The following is a 21,366-nucleotide window of genomic DNA, read 5'->3' as shown; positions in this document are numbered from 1 at the left end:
TTATTCAATCTCTTTTTACAGCCGTGTAGGTAATGGTTCAAAGTGTTTGATTTCTGCCTTTTTCATATTGCATGCTGGAATATTTCAGTCCAAACTATTCAGGAACTTTAATCCCAATCATTTTAAAATTGCAAAATAAGTTATATTTGGTGGTTCAGGTGCCTGGCATTCCAAAAGACCCCTTTAGGGTGCAGAACAGAGAAGGTGTCAATGAGAACAAATGTCATACCTTGGTATTAACATTCATCCTAAAAGATCCAAACTCATGTGGACAGCGTCAAGTCCACACGACAGTTCACACCTGCATGGACCAGAATGCATCCTGAATGTTTCTCCTGTGACCAATTGATATCGGTTCTGATTTATGTGCAAATAAACCAGAGTTTACAGAGTCAGGAGGGACTGAAGGAATGAACGACTGAATGCTCAGATCTGCTATGAAGACAGATTTGCATTTGCATTCCCACAACAAAAGGAATGTGACCACGTGTTCCAGAGAGCGATCCGATCTCAGGATGCATTGAGGACTCATCCGGGTGCGTTCAGACCTTAACTCAGCACTGACCACTCGCTACTGGACGGATGTCACTACCGGGCCTGAACAACTGGGTCATCGATGAAGTCAGATACAGCAGGAAAAGGAGAAGCCGGGTTTGGGGGCGTTTGCAGAGCAGCTTGCAGAGGAAGCTGAAAGAGTGGGTGGACTAAGCCTCGTGCCACTGTGACCTCCAACTGACACAGAAAACGGACAAATGGATAAAATACTTTTTCGATTAAAACTATTTAAATTAAACTATTCACAATATTGAAGTTGGAACATTTCAAGCTGGGCAGTCAAGTAGATTATCAGCTCTGCAGGGAAACCAGTGACACAAACCACTCAACTCATTATGCGATGTGTCAGCCTGATCGCTGACCCCGAGCTCGGCCAATCAGACGGACAGCATATGCCCCAACAATACTACGCGCGCCCTGTCATTATGGTGTCGGCAGCGGAGTGTCAACACCCTGCTGCCGCTCGCTGACAGGCCTCATCACATCATTACGCACCGTTACTGTTCTTAATGAAGTCAACAGCTCCCCTCCTCTCTGCTGCGTGACTCATTAAATTATCTAACATGTGAATAACCCAGGGCTCAATTATCAAGTCGCTCTCCTGCTCACCTCCTCCTCCTCAAAAACCCAACGCTGACACTCAGTCACATCTCGGGCTTGTTCTGCTGCTGTGCATGTTGAAGAGGTCCTGGCTGAGGTTAAAGCAATTTATCTGTGAGCCAATATTGGCTTTCTATTAGACATTCAGACAAGCTGCCCGCTGCCAGTGTGATTGACGTTCTCCGGGGTAAAAACTAATTATTTTTTATGGGTTGTTATAGCATGAAAAACTCTGACGTTTTGAAGATACTGAGTAAAGAGATGCAGCCAGACGTCAGTGAAACCCGATTGATGAGCAACCCCTTTTTGCATTGTGTATTTTATCGGGTAGGCAAGATGGAGATGTCAGGAGGAGTGAGCTGTCACTCATTTTCTGAAATGAATATATAACCGGTGGAGTCTAGTGATGTGATTTACTTGATGGGACGGCCGCACCATGAATGTCTTTGCAGGCAATCTGCTCAAACTGACTAAATGTGCCGTTCAATTTCAATTTCGTTCATATATGGAGCCACTACAGAAATGTCAATATACAGACGTAATAACTGAGAGGTTAACATACGGAAATGTCACATACTGTATCTCTCTCATGAAAAAACAAAGGGGAGCTTAATAACTATTTACATTAATTATAAGAATGAATTATACAAATGCATATTGGTATTTTTACACCTGAAATAAGGAGAATGTTTCCTCTTTCCTGTTCTATGTAACTTCGGTGACAGTCACAGCTTCAATCGGCAGAATCGGCTCCAGCAGGTTGAACGGTGGATCAGTGGAAAAGACTTAGAAGTTATTAAAAAACAGAGTTTATCTCCAATATTCAGCTGGAAAACGTTTAAACCACGAAGAATTCTACACAGAGTTCGGTGGATTTGTTACAGCGGCAGTTCTTCTGGTTCAGGAAGCCGGGGATCGTGGGTAATATCCTGCGTTCCGTTGTTTTTCCTAGCCCTGCAGAATAATCACCACCTGTAGCTGAAGGGGGCGCTGTTGCTCAGTAAAAATTGCACAGTGTGGCTTCAACGGCTAGCTAGCTTGTTTGCTACGTGCACTGCCTACTGTGTTTACATCGAAATGAATAATTCATTATTTTACAATGTCGATGAAACAACACGTGTGTACAGTCGTTGCGTGTACATCATCCATCAGAGGCCTCACATGCTTGTCGTGGGGGAGTTCATCTCCCTTCACTGCAGGATGTTCGTCACGTGAAGGTCACCCAAAATCCACCATCTGCTCTTTATTAGCGCTCAACCTTTCAAGTCAGCCATCTGCCGGCAGAAGAAATGAACGTCTGAAGCCGTTCTGCAGGAAGCGTGGAGATAAACACCGAGACACCGGCCTGCGTTTCTTCACTGGCGACGACCTTCGACTGACAACATTCACACACCGAGCTCAACAGCTGCTGTGACATCCTCCACTTCTCTCTTTACACCGTGTTCCTGTCGTTTCGGGATTTATTGGCTAAACAAGCTAAAGGCTGAATGAAGAGTGCGTTCATTAATTATTCCCATGGCAGTAAATATGAGACGTGCCGGTGGGAGGATACCACGAAGATGACATTCATCACCAGACAAGCAGGAGATGCATGAACACAGGTGGAAGCAATTCCAATATTAGAAGCTCAAAGTTTTTTCAGCCAAATTTACTGTAATTAACAGTTACGTAATGAATTTATAACATGATTTGTAAAGAAGGTGGAGGTCAACCTTGAATAAATAAAATATATATAATAAAACATTAATATTCGACTGTTATTATTAAGTCAATAGACTGAATTAATAGCATTTTCTGATTAACTTAACCTGAATAAGGTCGCACTCTGAATAAGTGTGGAGTATGTTTACGTCTTAATTATATTATAACATCCATTTCGTAAACTCGACATACATCAGTTTCCAACTGCGTTTTAACGTCAGCATCATGTTTGAAACTTTTTTCAGGTTAAGGTTTTATAATTCTGGCAGATGTAGGACGCAGTGGACGTAATATTGACGTGAGTCATAGTCAGACTATGCTCTTTAACATGTGAACAGGAATATATTAGTAGTACTGACGAGGTCTATAGTCTACAGATCTATGCCTCACAGGTTTGCGCAACTATTCTAATTAAAAAACCTCATCTGTAAACTTAACCATGATCAACTTATGCTAAACCCGAACCTAACCACACTTCACATCTTACTCATAACCATAACCAGGACTTTATAATTTACGTTTTGCTTCATAGGACCGAGCTTTGGTCCCCATGAGGTCGGCTGGTCCTGAAAATCCTAATGCTAACCCTCCTATAGAGGTCACACACACACACACACACACACACACACACACACACACACACACACACACACACACACAGAGAGAGAACTGTCCGTTGGCCGACAGATGCTCCTGAACTCTCACTTTTTACCCGAGCACAGCGCAACATGTAATTCAGGATAAACACTTCAAACAACCAACCCTGTCAACTCCCCTCTGATCTAGCAAACTGCAAATCTCCACTTCCCTTCACCTGCGCCTTCTCCTGGATCCATTAAAGCGCCGGATTTGCGCAAAGTAAAACGAGGAAAAACCAAGATTTCTGTGAATCCTAAATGATAACAGAGTTTCATGCGGAGCTTTGATCGTGTACATCGTGAATAAATCGATGAAGTCTTCCCCTCACTGTGCCGACAGAACTCAACCGATGCACCGGGGCTAAAATACACTCATCAAACAGGAGCCACAGTTGACATGCTCTGGGGCGAAAGGTGCAGAGAGCCGAAGCCCTTTGTACTTTGAGCATCTGTATCATAGCTGCGAGCGCTCTGCAGATATTTCGGGGGGGGAAGCACTGGATGAGGCTCCCGCTGGTGCTGCGAGACGTTTTTTAAAACCCCTTTGAAGCGTGGCACAATTAGGTTCAAAGTTGAAGTATTTTTAACTTCTTGCACTCGTGTGCTGTTGATGCCAAAAACATGCCAGGCCTGCAGAGCGGGAAACTTACACCGTACCTGTGCAATGTCAACAACGAGAGTGGGACAAGGGGATGAGAATATGGAGCAGTTACAACAAGCAGGCACACGCTGCTGATAGATGAGCGCACGGAAAAAACAAAAGATCGAGATAAGCAGGAGACACGACGAGTGAAGGAGGTTTGTCTTGGAGCACTTAGTTGTGTTTCTGCAGCTCAGAAGAGTTGGTCAAAACAATACAGAGATTATCTTCACGGTTTGGTGATTTAAAGATGAAAAGACACCTGAACATGGAGGTTGAACTGGGCTAAATGTGGGAAAATAGGTTATTTAGGGCGTTTTCTCACCTGAAAGTCTGAACCAAGCTTCAGGTCTTTTCTTTAAATCTAATCTGGCTAGTTTTCGTTTCATATTGTAATTTAAGGAGCGCACTAGAGATGACATACGTACATCCTGTCGTCATCACCTACGTGGGCTGTGTCTTCCTATACTCTAATTTGATTGGCTTGTAGACGGGCGTGAGTTCCGACGATGGCGTGTTGTTGAAAACCAGGAAGTGTCTCAAGGCCGTTATTTTACTCTCATGGCTGCAGGATTCTGTGGTTTTAAGAATACAGGTTTCATTTTAGTGATGTTAAAGCTGAAAGAGAAATTCTTCCGGAAGGTATTTTATTCTTGATTGACAGGTACAGTATCTCATGCCTGTGTGGTCAGCCGCTATGCTTCAGTTACCTCAGACCCCCCCCCTTCCCCTAGACAACCCCCCTAAAGAAATAAACGGTGGTAGCTCCAGTAAAAACTCAGATGACAACAAACTGTAAACTCAAACTAAGGCTTTAAAACGATCCGTTCACAGATCGATGGGTGGAAACGACAAAGTTCTTAATAAGTGGTGAAATAACAGTTAAGATCAACTGACCTTCACTCCTGTGCACGTATTTACAGACAGGAAGTGAGCGTAGCATCCCCATAAAGCCACAGATCATCTCAGCGGCGCCGGAGCATTAAATTAGGATTGTGACAGACGCCGACAAAAAGGCTGTTGTTGGGTTTAATTGCCAGCGGTTAAATATGGTGTGAGAACGTGAGGCGGCCCGGCGGAGCGTTCAGGTCATAAAGCACCCGGAGCGCTCGCGCTTTGTGGAGCGGAGCCGGAAAATCACTGCTCCAAGGGAAAATCCTTGACGTGTGCTCTTGACGGCGAAAAATCAATCCCCCGAACAAAGCCAAACTTCAGGATGAATTCAGAGTCTCGGCATAGAAACTATCTCATTTCATCAAACGGGGGACAACTGAGCCCCAAAATGTCCATCCATCACTTGATGTAACTGCGTGCGACTGTTACTCACAGCCCACGCGTTCACTCTGGACCGGACTGGATACTAATCTTATCTTTCAAAATGCCCCGTCACGTCAGTAGCTTTGAACGAGAGAGTCATTTAGCTCAATGACACTCAGTCATCTGAGTTTCTGTCTTATTCCCTGCTCTGTATGAGTGTGTGTGTGTGTGTGAAAGGCCAAGGACAACGTCTGAGCTAAGCAGGGAAGACTGATGGACTCACAGTCATAATTGTGTCATTACCACCCAGTGGAATACGATCGTTAGTCCCCGCGGTCTGTGCTGTAATTAACAGATTGGGGACGACTGAGGAGGAGCGTCTGTCCGTATCTAAACTTGACCGCAGACGAATCTTCACCTCCGAGCCAGAACACTCGGGCAAAGACCTCGAGGGACCGTTTAGCGTCTTAAAATCCACTGCACACGAATCACACGTTAAACGGCACAACTCGGAAAGTCAAGAGATAAATCGGACAATCAAGAAGTTTGCGTTTCAGTGGAAATCTGTCACATGAACTGGTTATTGCAAAGTTTATTTAACGGAAATCAGGCAGAAGCTTTGCTCCTGAATATTTGCTGTTAATCACGTGATTGAAATTTGTGTGTTTTTTAAATTGAAATGTCACTACTCATACTTTTAACTCATAAATCAGGGATTTGCCTGATAAGGACAAGGACGGTATAGCTCTTGATTTTGTCTTTCACTACAGGATCATCCCCAGAGCTTTCTGACGAGAGGTGGCTTCACCAAAAGCTCGTAAATCTTGTTATCTTCCAAAGTAAATGTCTTCTTGTACATATGACTCCTTATTTTCAGCCTGAGATTTGTAATTTTTTTGTTTAATGCCATGAACATCGACAAACCCACTCGCTTGTGCTGAATTCTCCGATTCATTCGGACATTCTCTGCAGTTTTCACTAGGGGCTGTTAGGAAAACCTCCAGAGAACGTCCGGAGCATCTGACTCAGACATACAGCCCCTCTGGAAAAGTTCAGGAGATTATCCAGAAGTCAGTGCTTGTCTGAAAGCAGCTTATTTGCCTGGTGTGCTACAGTCCTGAAAACTAGAGATATAAGGATGTGGAAAGTGAGTTTAGACAATCGTCTGCAGGAGCACTGTGTAGAAAGGCTCAGCCCATTTCTTGAATCTATTGTTTCCAGCGTGTCCCTGCATCTTTGCTTTCAACTGATATATATATAGATTAAATTTCATTGAAACTTCAGCTCCCCTGATAAAAGCTTAAAGTGGAGATATGATCGTTGCCGTAATTAACGACGACGGTTTTATCAAAAGCGAAGTAAAATGGAAAGGAAAACCAGATTTTGTCCTCCCTCGTCTCAAAGCTGAGTAATTATCTCTCATTGGCAATCTGATATCACAATCAAGCTAATATGCAAACAGGGAATAGCAAATTGCCCCAACACTTGCGGCAAAAAACATGTATCCCCGCTAATGAAATAAAGCCGGCCTGTAGGTAATCTGCAGTCACTCCCATTAGGCTACTTAGAGCAAATCATTTTTTCCCAGGCCTTCACGGGACCTTTCAGGCTCGACTCCAGTTGAAATGCGAACACTTTAGCCCGTGGACCGTGCAGAGCGCCACGCCAGCGAGCCCTCTGGCTGGAGGATTACCAGCCCAATCCCCTGCAGCTCAGAAACGGTCAGGAAATTGAACGGGAATAAGCAGGGATAAATAACCGTATGAGGAATGAGGCGAGGGGGGGGAGGAAGCGCTGCCAAGGACAGCGTTGGCAGTGTTGGAACACGGGCAGTCGGTTGTAGCGCAGATGGCAAAGATGGATGCCACCCAGAAGAGTTTGAGAAGTGGGACAGGGAGGGGGGGGGGGGGGGGGAACTCGGAGGAGCGGCGGTATATAAACACACGCGGCACGCTGTCGTTCAGGAAAATGACTGTAATTCATTACATTGACCTTTAACCGGCGTGCTCGCCCACTGTGACTCCATCAGACCTCTGCCGGTGTTGCACAGCAGGTCGAGTCGATCCACCCGCCGCTCGCAGACAGAACCGCTCCTCACGTGCGCTCGGATCTCCAGCTCCACGGACGGAGCTTGGCGAGCGGCGCTGATCTCTCTCCAACACCGTCCTGTCTTTCATCATCTCTGACTGAGCAGAGAAAAGAGGGTTTCATTGTTATTTGTACCCCTTGCCTGTCTTTGTTACTCCTCCGTTAGCAGGCACAACGGTTTTCTGAAGCCTTTATTTAAAAAGATAAATCTATTTAATCCTAACTAGGATCTTGTTTTTGCAGCTTTTCACAGTCGTCTCTTACGATAACGTGCACAAGGAGTTTAGGTGGAGTGACACAATGTTGAGATTTAGAGATTTAGCATGTGCTTATCTTTATCTGTCAGCCTCTTCGTATTGCCCACATTGTTATTCCCACCTCGGCGACTCTGTTTTATACATTTTACAGAACTACCAAACCTTGTTTTGTTCCAAGGGATGAACAATTTACTAGTTTCAGTGTTCATGGCAGTTAATTAAGTTTGATTATCATTAAAACTGTTTCCAATTACCTAAGTTTTAAAATCTCAATGTAAATAGGTTCAGATACGACGTGGAACTGGCGGAAGGTGGCGATGTCGCTCCTGAGATCCTTCACGACTCTTCATCCGGGGTGACTTTGTATTTTAGTTTTTAAAAGAGCACTGAGGGAAATTTGATTGAAGATGTTCACCTTGTCTGCAGAAGGTGAAAATCAGTGTGAGAGGTGGCAACACTTTGAATTCAAATTCATTTTGACTTAATGTCAGAGGATGGAACTTCCGACTGGAGGGAAATAACTTAATAATAATGTAACTTCAGGCCTTCATACTTTTAAAAACATGATGTTGTGCAGCTTCTCCTGTGTCTGCAGATTCAAGTCAGCCATCACACACAATAAAGTTCTGTAGTTTAGTTTTCAAATTGGTCGTGAAAGTGTTTCAGTAGGAGAAACAGTACAGATTTATATATGAGATTCATGTCAGTTGTTGGGTTCATTGCAGAATAACTGTCAAGTCTTCATGCTCAGTTGAAATTATGTACATATATTATCAGATCTAAAAATTCTCTAAATCTGTGTGTGTCTGTGGAACACATATCTCGAGAAGCGTTCATCTTATCGGCTTCGTGCCATGTGTATTGTTCAGGGTCCAGAAGTGCAAAGTCGAATTTGGGGGCAATTTGCACCAGATAAGTTTAATATTAATAAATTAGCAGTAGCGGCTGATTCTAAAGTTCGAGGTTCTGCATACGGAGTCGAGCTCTTTGTGCAGCAGCAATTAGCAAAGGTCACGTTGTAGTTTCAGAAAAGAAAGCTGCAACCAGCACGAACACAGGTCGAGAGAACAGGCAGCTTTAGAAAAGACTAGTTATTAATAATTATGAAATTAATGACAATAGAGTGTGTTAGATTTAGGTGAAAGGGATCCATTGGTATAAATATGAAATAGTCCTAGTGATTCATCTAAATTGTACAAATTGTTGTTTTCATCACCCTAGAACGACCTCTTTATGTTTACACACCTTATATTTAAATACTTTATATTTACATCAGGAGCGGGTCCTCTCTACGGAGGCGGCCATGTTTTTTACAGTAGCCCAGACTGGACAAACTAAACACCTGAAACTTCACCATGCAACTTCACCACTAGATGTCACTAAATTCTACACACTGAGCCTTTAAAATGAAAGAATTGTGTATCGGTGCTTTCAGGACATTTCCATCCCTTCAACAATCCCGTGATAACACTGCAGTCATTTTGTGTTCGTACCCTTTCATGTCCGCTGGTTCCCTGTCATCTCATCTTGGCTTTAACACGGTGGAGACAGACTTCCCACCGAGAACCTGGCTGATTTGCAGACCTACAAACACGGCCAATTACTCTTTAATGCCACTGAGTGAGAGCCAATCACCGGCGGCATGGGCCACTAGCAGGTGGGAACAGACACACACCACCGCTCCCATCACTGCAGACGGAGTGAGGACAAATGAGGATTACCTGAACCGCTCCCGATCAATAAGAGACTTTCCTTTTGCGTTCGGTCTCTCAGCGCACGGCACTTACGCCCTCATCAGCGCTGCATTGAAAACCTTAAACGACACAGAGGTGGTCTGCCATGCAGAATAAGTGAAGCCCTCTCGACATATTGCAGGTGTGTGTGTTTCCATGCGTCTGCGGCTCCTGGTGTTGTTATGTGTGACCAGACTCAGCAGGGAAAAGCAAGCAGAGGCTGTCAGTTTTAGCGGATTAGCTGTAGCATGGGGCAGGTGGTGCACTCCGGGTGGAGACACGTCGTGTTTTCCTGCGCTTATCTGCAAACCCAGGACAGCTACAGCTACACACACCACCACACACATGCACACACAAGCATATGTGCACTCTCACACACACACACACACACACACCTTCATCCCGACTGTGGGAGCTCTGCAGGCAGGCGCTGCCCTTGATGAGCTCATTCCCAACCTCTGTGGATGGGATTCCTGCAGGTTTGCACACACACACACACACAGAGAAGATCTGCCTGTGTGCAGCTTCCAGCCTCCCTGTACACCAGCATTTGTCTGTCCCTGCACCCAGAGGCCTAATACGGGGTTTATTTGCTACCATACAACAACAGCAACTGTCGGTCTCAGCAACACAGAGACACAAGATGGTTGAAATCCTGCAGAAATGACTTCCTGAATCCTAAACCGTCAGTCCCAGGGGTTTGGAAAAATGGGTTACGACGACTATCTGTGACAACTCGGGACTTGAGGACGCACTAAATAGGAAACACTTAGTGAAACAGGCACCAGAGCCTCCAGGAGAATGTTCACAGTAACAGAAGGAACAACCAAACTGACATTTAATGGTTCAGTTCGCCGAAATGACAAAAATACAATTCCAGGCTCCTCTCGCAACGCGTAGCCATGAAGATGGTTCATTTATTAATTTATTTTCTGTGCCAAGGTTTTTTAGATGTTTGCCTGAGACCATGCCAATACAAAGGAAGTGAGCAGAATTTAATTGTGCTGCTCACAGCATTTAAAATAGGATCTTGCCACGAACAGTTTTCACTTGAACTGCTTCTTTCTGACTGTGTCTGGAAATAAGTTCCTGTTGAACTTTTCCAATCTAAGTTTAATCAAAGTCCAGGAACGACTACATTTACCTCAGTTCCACCGCGATGGAGGCACTGAAATGCTGAAATTGTGAGTAAAACATCATCAAGTTGAAATATGAATTTTACAGTGATGGAATCTATATCTATATATGTTTCTCATATTGATTTCTTACATGTTTTTTTAACCATCTTATCCAAGATAAGAAATCAGCAATATTTCACTGTTTTCTAAAGTGTAGTGAAACTTAAATCCATTCAGTTTTTTGTTCAGAGGAACCCTGAAGTGTGGGTAAGTGACAGTTCTCGTTTTTTCCCATGCGTGCGTCATCAAAAAGCCTTAAGTCTAAAATGTCCCCGTTTCCCTTTTGCCTTTCGGGACCACCCAAGTTGGCAGAATTGACAAGACATTAATCACGGCCACTCAGAACCCACAGTAACTCTATGGATTTTATGTAAAACACTGCACGGACACAGACTGATGTGTCGGAAGCAGCTGGAGGCTCAGATATTTGGCTCTAAAGTGATTTTATCGAGCGTATTTTCAATTAGTGCAACGCAATGTGATGAGCTCACTCTGCGGGATTTAACATGACGTGTCCATTAGTGTTACAAATATTGAGAAGTTAAAAGTGGCTTTTATATTTAAATGTGACTGGAGGCTGCAGGTTTAGTTTTTCTTTTGTTTTTGTGCGTTTCATTTCTGTGGATAAAGGATAAAATGGAGAGAAGTGATCTATTATGATCATTGGTATTTATATTTGACATGTTGTATTTAAATTGTCAGATATAAAGATGCAGAGGTTGAGCCATTTACTCTATATAAAGACAGGGGACATACATTTTTGTTGTTGGACGTTTGTAGTAAAAGTATGTGTTGTATATATTTCGTCTTTGAGTTTTGTCCTTTTGATTCACTTGGTGTCTGGTTTGATGTTTTTATTATTCTATGTGTGTGGCATATATATAGAGGAATTCAAATACAGATCATAAAAAAAAAAGATAATGTGTCCATCCAAAGAGTTATCACAGCAATTTATATCCTCGAGGGAGCCATAACTTCTCTTTTCAAAAGGCAGCAACGGGCTTTTATCAAAACACTTTGATTTTTAAATTGCATTTTACTCCCCTGAAATTCATTACGATGCATGAAATTGTCCATAAGAAACCTTTGATTGCCTCTTGCACCGCGTCCAGAACTGTAGCAACCTCTCAACCACAATGTCTGAAGTGTGCCGAAGCAGTTCCAGCTCCAGTAGCAGCGACGCTATTAGCCCCAGAGTCACGACACATTATCGGCCAGTGTTAAAAGCTAAAGAGAGAGAGAGAGAGAGAGAGAGAGAGAGAGAGAGAGAGAAGAAGGGAAGAAGGGAAGAAGCTGAAATCTGCTGTGGTGTCAGCGGAGATTGAGCGGAGATCAGGGACATCGTAAAGTGCCTCGCCCGGAGCCTGTTAGCTGAGGGGACACAGCGGAGTCAGTCCCTGAACCCGGGGAGTCTGGCTGCTCCGGAGCTAAATGAAAGTAAGCTGAACAAACAGAAATAGCCCTGTTAGGTTTGATGTGCTGGCCCAGCACTGGGATCTAATCTTATTACACATGGCAGAGAAGAAGAAAAATAAAAAAACGGAGCTGTAGGTCGCAGCAAACCGCAGAAGGATGCAGCCCCAGCTGGTAATTGACAGAAATGCGAAGGGGAGAGAGGGAGTCGTGGCACGGATTTGATTGAATGCATGTTAATTAGGCCAAATTAAACGTTGCTATTGTGCTCCAAACACAATACGCAGCCGGTGAAGCGGTGAAACAAATCCACCTTTACAAGTAAAACAAGGGCAAGTCAGTGTTTGAGCTCCACATTCGAGCTGCAGAGTTACAGGGCACAACAGGAGCTAATGGGTCCATTAACATGGGCAGAGTGACCCATGAGGTTCTTTCACAGCAGGAGGATCCTCCACGATAACCCCCCGAGACCATTTCTATGGAAATCAGCTTCAACTCTGCATATGTGCAAATCCCTGACTCGACTTGAGCATGCCTTGCGAGCTGCTCGGGCTTTTCCCTAATGTGCTCACCCATAAACATTTCCATGGACGAGCCGCGCTGATGGGGCCTTTAATTTGAAACATGGAGGAGGAAGGAGGCGCGCAGACGAGGCACTTGAGAGGCTGTAGAGTGGGAGATCATTTGGTTATATTGAGGAAATATGTCCACATAAAGCTGGGAACATATGCAAGAAAGATTTGCACTATCTCCGTGCACTTTGGTTCGGCATTAGACCCACGCTGGGATTCCACCCACCACGGACAAAGGAGAAGCTGGGGAGCAGCCCTCTGCGGTAGCAACCGGCCATTTGGGAGGAGTTGTCCCCGCAGCACTCAGCGGGGAAACAGGGAATTATGTTGTTTGCTCTGTGCTGATGCAACTATTTTCAACATGAGCAGGTCCAGCACTTCCCTTTGTGTAGAGCGGCATTGACCCGCAGTGTTTCAACAGTACAGATCTTTTTTTTTTAGGATACAATTAAAAAGTTGTGATCATGTCGGAGTCGCGGGGAGCTGAGAGGAAACAGCAGATCTGAGGGTATACAGACACGAGCTGGGGAAGCACAATGAGTCCATTAGCAGAAACCTTAAAGCACCGACATACACTGAGTGGGTCAGTTGGTCACTGGTGTGACACTGAGCTGGAACAACAACACAACCCACAGGACGGTCTCAGTGCTTTACTATCAATTATAATTAGTCCCGTCTCACAGGATTCATCTGATTGTACAGAATAATCTTTTTTCTCCCGGGCTACTGGGAGCTCTGTTACATGGCATCCTAATAGACGGACCATGATGCATACACACTGTGAGTAGTTCAGCCTCAGTGGTCTGTGATGGCATTAAACACTGGATTATCTCCAAAAATCCTGCAGCTCCAGATAACAGTGTCCTAAACCAGCAGAGCAAAGACAGCCCTGGCAACGGCACCAGTACGTCGACAGTTAACTCAAACTGGTTTACAGAACCATAACCATATGTTCACATTCACATCAACCTTTAAATATGGATACAGATGCATTTCGAGCAAACACCTTCAACCTTTTAGTCCCAGAACTCAACCAATCAGGTTTGATTCAGATGCCAAAACGTTTCCAATACAGAGATTAGAAAATTGAAATAATAAGCAAAGTCATTATCAAATGCTTACAACATAAAGATGTAATTCAGGCTTGATCATTTACAGTTTAAGCAAAAATGTTCTTACAAAAAAAGTATAAATACACAAAAAACACGAATAGAAGCAAATATATAGAATTTTAATTAACTCTGACACCGATATATCGATCAGGTTCTAAATAAAAACGTACTAATGTACGTCCACAGTTTCCTGTAAAGTATTTATAAAGTGAAGTCACAACTTACCAGGAAGCGAGTGAAACAGCTTTAGTTACTGAGGTTAGAAAGTAAAATGATGGGAAGCAAACCAAGGCAATGATATTACAAGCTACACATAAGATACATACTTATATCTATGTCAGTCAAACCCCCCGATGGACGTGAAACAAGCTAATGGAAGCGAAGCTAAAGGTCACGCAGATCGCTGCGGCCTTCAGAGCAAACTGTCATTTCATGCAGAGCAGCTCGGCTGAAGCTCTGCCCGCCGAGCTGCACGCCCTCACGCTGTGGCAGCAGCCGAGCCAGCGAGGCGGCAGTTAGCCCCGCTGGAGCCTTTGAGTTGGTGAGTGTTGACAGGACGGATCAATAGCGACCACCGTCTTCTCTCGGGCTGCCCGGGATTAGAAAGTGTTTCCAGCGCTGCAGAGCGCTGCCTTCCAACCGGACTCATCTCTAGAAGCTAGAAAGATGTCAGCCCGTATGCTGTAATCCATCTTTAATGGAATAGATAAACACGCAGGCGTTGGTGGGCAGGAGAGAGCGGCTCCAACCATCATTAGCGCGTGTTTGTGTTGCTACACGTGTGCATATTCTGCATATCACACACATTTGTGGGTTCTCTGAGATCAGGCAGATGGCTTTGAATAATAAAACCTTCAACACGTCCTCGCGCTGGGTTTAGAAATCAGGTCTGTGTCGTACACGCTGCGAAAGACACACAACACGCTGCGGCAGACACACAACACGCTGCGGAAGACACACAACGTGCTGCAGCAGACACACAACATGCTGCAGATCCTCAGGCTTCTCGCACCACGTAAAAACATTGTCATCAAAAATCTGAGCCTTTTCTTCTCAGGGTCATAAATCTGGCAAAACTGGAACACAAAGACAATAACATGTGGCACAGCTGGATTCAACTCACTCTCTGCGTGGGTGGTGGATAAATGTCCAAATACATTTAGAGCAATCGTATAACTTCAGTTATTCTCTAAACCCTGAGGATTTAGGAAATATCACATCTTATCCATCCATCCATCCGACAAACAACCAGTCACATTCTCACCTATGATCAGTTTGGAGTCTTGAATGAACCAAACCTCAATCTGCATGTGTTTGGACTGGGAGGAAGCTGGAGAACCCACAGAAACCCCACTGGGAATCGTCTTGCTGCAGTGCCACCCACTACGCCATTGTGCCGCACATTTATTCCATTTACATTCATTTGAATCAGAAGTAAAAAATGCACTGGATGTTATCAAGTTTAAATGTAACATTAACCGTCTTAACAAAGTGGAAACAGAGCAAAACTCAATCGAAGGCTCGAGATCTGGACGTAATCGAGTAAAAACACATAATCCAGAAACAGGAAAATTCTTCCTCCTGTTTTAAGCCGAGAAGAAATATGAATATAACCTCTCACAACAGATAATACAACTCATTCCCTCAAGGAGAGGGAGAGAGTCCTCTTGGCGCCACAAGGTGACAGAGCGAGAGAAACCAGGCACAGATAAGACTCAGCTGAAATCCTCTGGTAAATAAGTAAGTAAATAATCTCATATTCAATCATTCAGCCACATATTAAAACTTTCACGGGGGAAACAATAATCACGTTTCACGACAGCTTGGAGACAAAGCCAGGGACGATCCTCTGTGTATAAACACACACAACGGAAGGGATTCGTCTGCTCTGTGGAACATCTATTAGGAAATCAGTGACGCCCTGTTCAGCTTTGTTTAGAACTCAGACAAAACCACGTCTGCCCCTCGGAGCCATGTTCTCCTAAACCCATTAACGTCGGAGGTGAGGGTGAAGCCATGTCAAATATCCCCACACTGTACAGCAGGATTCCAGCTAATCCACTTACAATAGAAGTTTGAGCTGCCTTGAGGGAGCCCCCCCCCCCCCCCCCCCCCCCCCCCCCAAACGTGGATAATGCCGCCGTAACAAATAGAGCCGCGGCTGCACAATTTAAAAAAAAACGTTGATCTGACAACGGCGTTTGCAGGCTCCCGCTCACATGGTGTGGGACGGCAGTGGATTGGAGTGGAGCTCTGGGTAAACCTCTTTACCATGCAGATCAAACACAGCCGTTCAGCGCGGCCGTGGCTCCGGCCCAAAGACAACCGAGCGTCGAGCAAATCCTCCGATCCGCCGACTGCCACTCCCCGAGCCTCTTTATCAAATACGGCCATTAGCGCTATCAAGCGTCCTCCGAGTCTGAGAGACCGAGGGGCTTCACTCTGCCACGTCCAGAACCCGGAAGAGGACAGAATCCCCGTCGCATTATATGTCTCCAAACTCAGATTGTACGTTTTCCAGGAAACATGAAGACCTCTTTCCAAATACAGACTTTTTCTTTTGTTAGTGATACTTTTTCTGCACTTCTCAATTCCATACAAAGGAAACTGAACCAATTTAGAAATACTGACCTGGACGACAAAGAACCTTTCTCACACAGTATCTCCATTTATGACGCGTTTTCTTTCGTCTCATCACTTTTTGTCCACATTTCCTTATTGTCGTCTCTTCTCTTCTCTAATTTTCCAACAACAACAAAGCTCTTGAGTGTGAATCTTCTCGGCATCTGTCTCTTAACCTTACATGTATATATCTGCAGAGACTTAACCTATGTGGCTTGAGCCATCAAGGGAACAAGACCTGGAACTACACATCAAAGCATCATAAATCAAGCTCATAGCTGCATTATCATATATAGACATTGCAGAGAAATGAGAGAAATGACAGATAGGAGTTAGAAAAACAGTTTTAAAACCTCAAAATGTCCATCAACGCCGTCAAATATCAGTAATGGACAAAATATACAAATGGTAATATCATTATTTGCTCTTTCCTCATAACTCACGAATCCTCCTGCTTCGTGAAACCACTCACAACCATGAACAAAGTTTCCCAGCTAACAACATTGCATCAGAACAAATCTTATTCCCCTCACAGTCCGTCGTCCTCCTTCCTCCAGGCCTCACTCTGCGTTAAGTCCCAACGAGCAGTGAATTAACGCGTACACGCTGCCACCCGTCCTGCTCTTAACATCCCGAGCTAATAAACATAATGAGTCAGTCACACGAGCCTCGTCTCAGCCCGAGCGTCGGTCCTACCTTCGCAGTAAGTGGAGTCCCCGTGGATCGAGGCATAGCCGCTCTTGCATTCACACTCTGCTTTGGTATTCCGGTTTTTGCACTCGGAGTTTTCTCCACAAATGAGTCCCTCTGCGCAGAAGTCATAACCTGAAAGAGAGGGACGGAGGAAAGGCTTGATTTACTTTGGTCTTAAAATGTGCTCACGCCGACGGCAGAGAGATATTCTGTTCACACACACACAAGCAAAGACGTAACTGTAGATAAAAAGCAAACAAATGCACAAATGAGGAACTTTGTTTCTGACAAGGCGTCTGATTTACAATGTTTTACGACGTGGTGCAGTGATAAAGTCTTGTTTTCCATGAAATCTTGCACACACACATAAAAGAATAAAAAAAAGTACACAAAAAAACGTGCAGCTCGCGTATCAACATCTCGGAGAGAACGTCACAACAGAGTGACAGTCAGTGTGTGTACTCCTGCACGTGTGTGTACATTGTGCTGTCACGATTTTGATAAGTTGTCTTTTATAAGATTCTACTTCGACAACAGCAGATTTATTTTTGGATTCTGTTTCAGAGAAACATTTCCTTGAGAATCAGATGCATTTTTTTTCAGGCTCGCTGCCAGGACTCAAACTGTGTCCGACTGGCGCAGCACCAGTGCACCGCCCGTGTGCCGCCGCGCACGTGCACAGAAACGTGACACCACGGACACAGAAGAGCTGAGAATCAGTGGTGGAAGGAGACAGACAGAGATGATTGTCTCCAGTAGGTGCAGGCTGATGCCGCCCATCATGTCCTGTAATGAGTGACAGACCGGCGGCACATAAAAGCCCTGAGAGACGGGGGGAGCCTGGGGAGCCATTACTGTGGAAAGAGCTGTGTCGGCATTATTCTTCCCCACACGCCACAGAGAGGGGTGTTAATGTCAAAGGACGGAGAGAACACAGGTGAGTGCATGTGTGCGTGTGGAGAGTGGAGTCCTGCTCCAAAAACACTGAGAGCACATAAACACTGGATCCATAACTCCGCTGGTGGGTTCAGGTTTTCACCTCAGCAAGTTTGTTTGGTGGTCGGCTCGTATTCGGTGTTTATTCGCGAGCGAGACAACACAGAATACACAGAAGGATGCAGGTAACTCATACATAGAGATTCAGTGTGGTGACTGCTGGTACAACAGATGAGCAGATACGTAGGGATCGAGTTGACGGAGCTCTCATCCACGGTGGGCGTCCGAACTGCGTCACGACGTTCTCCAGGCAGGAGGTGCCCTAACCCCATCCTCACATCAGCAAGGCACACGGAGACTCTACCTGCTTCTCTGCACTTTTCATTTGAAAGAAAACCCTATTTCAGCTGCTCTTTGTGAGTTGATGTAAATGTAATTCATTGTGTAACGTGAGCATATAATGTCGTTTCATCTCGATCAAAGGCCCTGGAATCGTATTCAAATCGAATTGAAGGCAGATTTTGTGGATTTACAACACTTATAGATTTTGGTGCAGATTTAGATCAGGCGGCAGATCCAGGAAATGTTTTTGCTCGATGCAACTTGATGTAACTTGATGTAACTTGATGTAACTTGGTCCAGGAAGGAACTAATTCAATGTTGGCGTTGACGAAGGGGGCGGATCCAGGACTTTTCTGTTCACTTAACTTTACTAGATAGAATATATATATATATATTTATTTTTCTGACATTTTCACCTATTTCCTATGGATGGATTGTTGATCTTGAAGAAAATCATATTTTGGCGGTTAAAATATTATCCTTGGCGGAGATATGAGCTCTGCTGAGTTGTACCAAGGTTTAATTCGGGGAAAATCCATCCCAGTAAAAACAGGTGTACGAACCCTCTGACAACCGACAGTTGTATGATTACCAATTTAACAGAGCGTGACTTTGTGGACTTAATACTGAGGCTGGAATAAATTTCAGAGCAAAGGCAAAGCCCTGAGTCACAAAGTGGAGAAGAGGTCTGGAGATGATTTGGAAATAATGAGCAGCTCTGAGTTTTCAGTGCCTCAGGGTGTGAGTGTGTAGGAAAGAGAGAGGAAGAGGAAGAGGAAGAGGAAGAGGAGGAACTGGGACTCTAATCTTTAATTGTTGGTTCTTACAGACTAAACTCTCCTCTCTCTCTCTCTGCACCTCTATCGTGCCTCTTCCTTTTTTAAATCTTCCTTAATTCGTATCAGCTTCTCTCTCTCTTCCTTTTCCTTCTCCTCGGGTAGTTTCTCTCTTCATCCGACTCCTGACTGTTCTCTCAACACATCAACTTTTATCCTCTCATGTGCTTTAAACGCACTCCCTTCCCTCCGTTCTTTTCAACAGAGCAGCTCTAAGACTTTATATCCTCTTTCCTTCTCCTCTCCTTGCTTCCAACTCCTCTTCTCTCTCATCTTCCCTTTCCCCCCCCATCTCTAAAAAGGTATTTTTCCTTTTTCTGTTTTTCCCATCCCCACATTGTGGTCTTCCGGTGAATCCGGGCCCTGCTGCTTATCTTACCTAAACGAGACTGCAGTGTCCTCTGCTCAGAATCTGCCCTGGGTTCCTCTCATAATGGCTCCATGGCTGACAGCCTCCTACAGTTTGTTTATTCAGTGTATTTACTGAATTACCGGTGGCTATTTACCCTGTAGTACCTCCCTGCCAAAGCAGCGGGACTCAGGCAAATTGGCGTAGCAGGTGCCTTACAGCAGACAGACCAATCTGCTCTGGTAGGTACTCCAGCCAAGAACCATTCATACTGGGTTTGAAAAGGGAGAGAAACATATTTATTGCAGAGGCACAGCCTGAATCAGCATCCGGAAGACTGGCTGTGTTTGCTCCTTGCAGGGGGGGGGGGGGGGGGGGGGGGGGTTTCTGTGCACGCACGTCCAGCGACAGAGTGATTCATGCAACTGTGGAGAGTAAATCACGGAGGGAGACGTACCTCTGCACACGTTGCAGCACCGGCCGTCTGGGAGGATCTGCTCGCCGGTCGTGCAGTTGAGCTCCGGACAACTTTCTGAGACTTTAATCATCAGGCCGTTCTGGAGGGACACAGGCAGAATATTGATATTTATGGGTAATTTTCAAACCATTTATTTGTGATTGTCTAAGTTGGGGACGTGCACGGACACAAATCCCTTTGCACATTTCACCTTGTGAACCATGAAAATACGTTTAATGAAACTTAAATACATTTTTTCATGGAGACCAGCAAAAGCATTTATCTGTTCATTCACTGCAATTTCTGCACATTGAACTTTAGAAGGTGGGTTGAAGCTCTGCAATATTTTCATCAACTGAACTTCCGAAAAGCAAGGCTAATAACCAATTGGAAAATGATAAACCAGCGCTAAAGTAATATTTAACTGAAGTAAAACGGTCCATAGAAGTAATATTTTACTACAAAAATGAACCCAAACTAATATTTCAAGGTAAATAAATAAGCCATTATGAACAAAAGGTATATGTATATGTATTTTTTGCCAAACTGATGTTTTAATTGGTGCACATTTTCCAAAGTGGCACCACCAAGTGTCATTTAACACATATTGTCTTGGAGCTGTTGTTCTAACTGGAGGATTTTGACCAGTCACCATGATGGGAAATGAAACACAGCTTATCTTCATATACTAAACATATTGTAACTATGAAAAACAGGTTGAAAAGTTCCCGTTTGATGGGTTGAATTCAACTTTAGACATATTGACATCAGTGGCTACAGCGAATCAGTCGATCGTTATTTGAATGTCTTAAATTGGATTCAGAAATTGTTTTAAATATTAAACTCTCCTGTTTTGCAGCTCTGCAAATGATTCCAAACGTAACCCTGCTTTTATTTTTTTATACTTTTAGGTTTATCAAGTATTTTCAACTTGCTGTTAATCTCACACAAAGGCCTGTGGCTACGTTTTTTGCCAGTTTGAACCTCATGACTTCAGCATCACAAGGTGAGCTTGACACTGCTCTTGGAACGTATGAGACCACACACACAGACAGTTAAAAGGATGTCAAAAAAAAAAATATCCTGAATATTTCGGGTCTGAATCCGGCTGCCATGACAACGGAGGAGGTGGAAAGTAAAGGCTGTCCGCGCGCCTCACATTCATGAGGTGTGAATACAGAGTGAGCAGCAGACACGTGCACCAAAGGAAACACAGGCAGATAAAACCTGGTGACATCTTCCCCCTGGGATTTAAAAACAAATAGACACAACACGTCCTAATGAAGAACCAATTCAAATCTGTAACACTCCTTATTCATTCGTAAATAAACACATAACATTAACTCTTACCCTATAACACTGTCCCACATGGTTATTTTATATGCTT

The 21,366-nt window shown here is 44.3% G+C and overlaps 1 protein-coding gene across 1 annotated transcript in view; it reads right to left on the bottom strand.

The window, feature by feature from the left end:
- Positions 1–21,366, bottom strand: part of LOC117758418 (protein kinase C-binding protein NELL1-like) — a 208,801-nt gene that overhangs the window by 105,530 nt on the left and 81,905 nt on the right. The window contains exons 11-12 of the mRNA XM_034580078.1: positions 19,980–20,079; positions 17,063–17,191 (exon numbers count right to left, since the gene is read on the bottom strand). Of these exons, the coding sequence (XP_034435969.1) occupies positions 17,063–17,191; positions 19,980–20,079 (229 nt within the window). The remainder of the gene's footprint in view (positions 1–17,062; positions 17,192–19,979; positions 20,080–21,366) is intronic.

This window comes from Hippoglossus hippoglossus, chromosome 3 (genome assembly GCF_009819705.1).
Source record: "Hippoglossus hippoglossus isolate fHipHip1 chromosome 3, fHipHip1.pri, whole genome shotgun sequence".
Taxonomy (NCBI): domain Eukaryota; kingdom Metazoa; phylum Chordata; class Actinopteri; order Pleuronectiformes; family Pleuronectidae; genus Hippoglossus; species Hippoglossus hippoglossus.
Note: the sequence above shows the minus strand (reverse complement) of the source record. Positions and strands in the feature narration are given on the sequence as shown.